Source organism: Monomorium pharaonis, chromosome 8 (genome assembly GCF_013373865.1).
Source record: "Monomorium pharaonis isolate MP-MQ-018 chromosome 8, ASM1337386v2, whole genome shotgun sequence".
In the NCBI taxonomy this organism is placed as follows: domain Eukaryota; kingdom Metazoa; phylum Arthropoda; class Insecta; order Hymenoptera; family Formicidae; genus Monomorium; species Monomorium pharaonis.
The window spans coordinates 6,038,649-6,044,589 of NC_050474.1; the positions used below are offsets into that span (position 1 = coordinate 6,038,649).

The following is a 5,941-nucleotide window of genomic DNA, read 5'->3' on the forward strand; positions in this document are numbered from 1 at the left end:
TTAGCGCAAGAAGAGGAGACGCGGGAAGCGTAACTCGAGATCGTAGCTCGACGGCCTGCGGCCGCGGATCTCCAATGTCAAGAACGCGGCGCCCGGTCGGTGCGTGCCACACGATCGGGTTTTTTTTTTTTTTTTTAAGCTCCGATCGCCTTTTGACTCCTTAGAGGGCCCGGAGAGGAGCCCCCAGCGAAGAGAAGACGAAGGAAGACGAGGGGCGTGTCTGGTCGCGCGGCTTCTACAAAGAGATGCCCACTTCCCAGTGGACCCCTTCCACTCCTCGGGAGAGCCCCTTCCACGTGGACCCAGGACTCCGTCTCGCCACGCTCCCCACCAACGGGCCCCAAGAAAACCGGGCGGCATGGTCCAGACCACGAGATCGGCAGGTAAAGGCAGTTTACGGAACGCTTCCGTACACGAAGCATACTCGACGGAGATCCACAGACGGTAGCCTGACGGAAACCCAAACGGACGTAACTCGCAACGTTCCCGAGAGACCATTACACTTTGCAGCTTTGATTCGATCTTTGGATTTCATCCTTGGCGACGTTTGCATCGGATAGTCGATCGATTGATCAGTCATCGTAAAATTCTACAGTGAAGGCGATGACAACTGATTGAAATCTCTCGCAATCGGAGACACGTTATGATATAAGACTGCCGGCAACCGAGGATCAATCGTCCGACACGTGAACACATTAGGATGACCTCCTACGTGGCCTTCCAGCAGTACGACCTCCTGGACTCCGAGGGCTACGGGTCGGCGAGCAGCCCGGAATCGAATCCGCGTGGCAATTGGCATCACCAGGAGATCTATCCGCAGCCGCCGCGCTCCAGGGGCAGCAGCTGCGGCAGCGTCAGCTCCGTGGACAGTCACCATCAGCAGGAATACCAGGAGATCGGCGGCGGTGCTCCCAATGGCAGCCTTCACGTGACCGCCGGCTTCAATTTCGGCGATTTCTACGAGGGCTACTATCAGGAGGGTGGCTGCCGAAACGAGCATCAGCCAACGTTGAACGGTGACGGCAGCAGGAACGTCACGGATCTACACGCCAAGTTGATCTTCAGGATGAACGAGCAGTGTACGGCTTACGATGACGCTTCATCCAGGATGGCTTTCAATGAGGGTGTCATGAACAAGCAGGATCCAGCAGGATATATCCAGAAGATGGATCATCTTTCTGCTGGAGTGTACGCGAACTCGAGGACCGACTTCGGTCAGAGTCAGCCCATCTTCGCCACGAAGGGCTACGCGAAGAGCGGTACCTATCATCCACGGAACGAGAATCACCGTTACGCTCCGAGGAGTCACCCCTACGTCGCTTACACCGTGCCGAGAAACGAATCCGGTCTGCCGAGTGGCCAGCCGAGCAAATGCGATCAATCGAGGTACCATCAGAGGAACGACGGGCTCCACGTCGTTTTGCCAGCGGAATACACCGCCGGCCAGAAATCCAAGGAGGCGGCGGTGCATAAGATGAAGAGCAGTGCGCCCGGTGTCGAGGTGCTGAGAAAGAGAAGGTTGGCGGCGAACGCCAGAGAGAGAAGGAGGATGAACAGTCTGAACGACGCTTTCGACCGACTGCGCGACGTCGTGCCCAGCTTGGGCAATGACAGGAAGCTCAGCAAGTTCGAAACGTTACAAATGGCACAGACCTACATCGCCGCGCTCTACGAGTTGCTGCAGCGTAAGTGAAGACGGTGGCTTCGGCGATTCGGATCTTTTTCCGAAAAGAAGAACAATGTCTTGCTGCGACGATGTCCAGCGTTCCTCGTAGATCGCGGAACATCGAGCAAGGGAGGCTGAGAGATCTGACGGACTCGAGAATCCATTCCGTTAAGAAGAGTAGAACAACGACGAAAATTTCGAGGCTCGAGGCCGCGAAATCAACCGAAAATTGCGATCGACATCTTCGTCCCTGTGGGGTCTGAGGGACATTCCTGAATTCACCGTTGGAACTTCCTCCGGCGGCTTTTGGAGAGATGCAGATTGAAAGATCGCTGCACCATTCTTCGACCGGGAAACGACCGAGGCGCGTCCCTACCTTCGACGGACTCCGAGACGTCAGCGGGTAATGACGAATTGTCGGGGTACCGAGAACGAGACAGCTCGCTCGCGGGGAGCATGAATTAACGAGCGAACTGGGAATCGGGACTTCATTAACTTGTAAACAAGTCACTCGACCACGGCGGCATCGACCGTGAGCGGTATGTAAGCAGAAAAATATAATACCGGCGTCGTTATCGACCAAGATCTTCGAGACTTCTCATTATAAACTCGATTTAACTGTTAAAGACATTTGGAAATAGCTAGGATTCGCCTTATCGATATATAACATAAATTCAATGTTCTCCGTATCAAACAAAATCGAAACGAATTAACCTCCATTTCGATCTCTGGTAAAAGGATGATTCATTTCGTTGTTACCGTCTTTCGAAAATAAATGTACAAGGTTTGAACGTGCGTTTGCTACTTTTACGTAAGTCGCGATATTTCGTTTGAGCACGATTTACTCGTCTTTGCCGGTAACATCTTAAACGGCGGAACGTTATAAATAACATGCGAATGAATTATCCTTCGACGTTACCGACGTACACCGACAGCGATAGCTTACGTCAAAACTATAACCGATTACGAGGAGCAAAAAGGCCGCTTTTAATCGCGCGCGTCAAGCTCAACCGAGCGCGTAAGTTTCGCGCCGCGCGCGGCGGTAATTCATCGCCGATACTTATCCCGGGATCGCGCGGCGTATCGCGCTCCGCGGGATTCCGGGACGTTTTTCTAATCGGTAAAGCGATAAAGATCGGAGCGGAGAACGGGGGGAAAAAGCCGCGGTCTCCGACCGGCCCTCCTCCCCGGAACCTCCCGGGGGAACCAGCCCGAGGAGATCGCGGCCGATAATCTCGCGACATCGAGCGCCGATAGGATATTCCGCGCGCTAACTTCATCGGCGTCTCGGGTTGTCGATAAATATCGCGATTTAAAAAAGAAAAGTCGTTGTTTCGTCTCGAAAAGCTTACGAGTAGAGAAATGTCGTCTATCCGGTACACGGGATATCACTACGGGGCAAAAGAAAGAGAAGAGGGAGGGGGGGGGGGAGAGAGTGGGTAGGTCGGGGCGCATAAAATGTGATCGTTGACTGTAATACCGTGAGGGTATTCCCTCACAGCTGGCTAGAATGGCGCGGCGGGGGCGTAAACTCGCCTCGAGTTTAATTGTAAATAGGCACCGTCGTACATTGTCGTCCTCGACGAGGCACCGTGTAAATATATCTGATACAAGGCGCGTCTAACTTATTGCGAGGCTGTATAGGTGATTCTCTGTACATAGGTAACGTACGCACACGCGTGCGCGGGCAGAGTGCGGGGGCAGGGATCACCGCGCTCGCTCGCGCGCGCGCGCACGCACGTACGTACGTGCGCACGTGCGTGATCGTTTCATTGATGCCTCGAGTCGACGATATGTATCAATTGAGGAGTTCGCCTTAAAAGGGGGTGCACGAATGATAGCCTCCGCGAGAAGTGGGGGGAACTTGAGGAAAAAGAAAAACAAAATTCGTATTTCCGAAGAAAGAGATTAATGCGTAATTTTCAAAAAAAATAACTCCTATAAAAATTGCACTGCACGATCGGCGCGCTTCACTTTTTATTTTTCTCTCTCCCTTCGCGGGCGAACTCCACACGATTTTGTTCACGGCTTTCGGAAAAGAAACGCTTAGCCTTACGCTCGCCTCGTGTTACCTGAGTATTCCACCCGTAGCTAACTACTGCTCAATGGTAATTATTATAATAATTGTACGTAATTAGAAATTATCTCGAGAGGGGGGGGGGGGGATTGTGGCTCGACTTGTAATCGCCTCAAACGCAGAGATTACACGTTCGGTGCGCAACGTAGCGCGCGTGCTAATTGGAGAAGTGAGAAGTGAACGAATCGAGAAGCTGCGAAGTCAATTTATCGAGATCTATCGGGGCCGATGCTGTTTATATCCGCCGTCAGATTAATTGCAGTCGTCAACAAGGCCATTACGGTCTGCAATAACATTGCGCGCCAATAGCCAATTCTTTATATTCCTCGATATATCATCCCGCGCATTGAGATCTCCTAATCCGAGGAAGGGCCAGATCTTCCCGCGGCTCACAATCGACTCTCGCTTCGATCGACCGCGTCGCATCGCGTCGCGCTTTTGTTTTCTCGGTTCCTTTTTTCTCCGCCACGAATGCGAGACGACGCGTGACTGGAATAATCTCATTCGGCCGCGATTCAGCTCGCGACGCACCTCTCGCGCAATTAGGGATATGCAAAAATCGCGGGACAAATGGCGGCGGCCGGCCACCTCCACTTAGCAGTCAATCACAATTAAATACAATTTTGCGCGGGCCGCGGGGCCCGGTAATGGCGCAAAAAGAGAGCAAATTGAAATCTCCTAGCTGACAGAATGATAGATGGTACCGGCCAGACGTGAGAAGACGCGAGAGCGACGGAGAGAGGGCGCGAAGAAGAGACGGGAGAAAGAGAGAGGGAAAGAGAGACGCGAGAGAGAAACGGAGGGAAGGGAGGGAGAGGGGGAGGGCGAGGAGGATGAAAAAAGAAAACCGGAGAAACAGTCCTTCTTCCATATTCCCCGATGTGAGAAAGCTCCTTCCTCTCCGTTCCGCAAAGAGATCCGCGAGAGGGAACGAAAACACAGAAAGAGAGAGAGAGAGAGAGAAGTAAAAGCCGGGAGCTGATGATAGCGCCACTACGAAGCCGATTTCTCTCGCTAATATCGCTAATCCTCTCCATCTGTTGAAGATGAGGATCTGATCTTTGCACGGAGCAGCGGTAATTTATATCGATCGGAACGGGGAGAAAGAGAGAAAGAGAGAGGGAGGGGGGAGGAGAAGAGCCGGGGCGAGAGATGTGGAAGCTCATTCTCTCTTCTATAACCGCGGTCATTACGGCAGCGCCGTTTAGAGTCGCAGATTAGTTACGCGCGCCTCGAAATAAAGCGCGATGATTATTCGCGATGATAAGCGGCGTTACGATCATCGCGATATTCTATTCTCACGAGGCATAAATAAGGGTCGAAAGTGGGAGGAGTGAGGAGAGACGGAGAGGGAAGGAAACTCCGCGAGGGATACATGTACTCGTCACTATCTCACGCGCAATGTATACTGTACCTGCATCCTTTCGATTCCGTAGAAGATCGCGATTTTTAAGGCGACACTAATATTAATATTATTGAGCCAACGACGGAAAAATTCAGCGGCACAGGCGTCGCTGTAATATAATACTTTACAGTTGCCACATTCCGCGTCCCATTACGGACGGCTCCGTGCGCGTTGTAATGGCAGTATTATAAAAGGAGACGATAAGTCGCGCTCATACACCTGCTCAGTAATCAAATCGCGGGATTAAATTGCCCACGATTTCGCGTCTTCGCGCGCTCGTCGTCGTCGAAAGGGAACTGCTGCCGAAGAAGAGGGGGGGGGGGGAGGGGAGGGGGTAGCGCGGACATTATCATTCAATTGGCGCCGCTACCGTCGCGGATAAATCACGCGTAATTAGCGCGCAAAACAACGAACGGACGGCCAATTAATTTCGTTATAAACAACGGGGGCCTTTGTCCATCGTGCAAATGTATATTCCGCGCCGGCTCTCTTCCTCAATTAAGACGATAGAGATTTATTCGATTCGCGCGTCGATCGAGCGACGTCGAGGGAAAAAGCGAAAGGGGGGGGGGGACGTGCGGCGGGCTAATTATTCACTGATCCATTCACAGCAGTAGGGCCCCACCGGGTAAAACGAAGAACGATGCGAAGACCGGATAAAGATGGGGGGAAAAGAAAGAGAGAGGGAGGGAGGGAGGGAGAGAAAAGAAAGACGTCGACGCCGAAGAGGGAAAATACCTTAAGCAATATCAAAGCGCGCGAGGATTGGATGCGCTAATGGCGATCGAGACCT

General features: G+C 52.5%; 1 protein-coding gene across 1 annotated transcript; it reads left to right on the forward strand.

Annotated features, from left to right (window-relative positions):
* Window positions 1-679: 679 nt before the first annotated feature.
* Window positions 680-4,527, forward strand: LOC105832580 (basic helix-loop-helix neural transcription factor TAP-like). The gene has a single exon (XM_012673673.3). It carries the CDS (start codon window positions 701-703, stop codon window positions 1,691-1,693), a length of 993 nt encoding a protein of 330 aa, XP_012529127.2. The 5' UTR covers window positions 680-700; the 3' UTR covers window positions 1,694-4,527.
* Window positions 4,528-5,941: the final 1,414 nt, after the last annotated feature.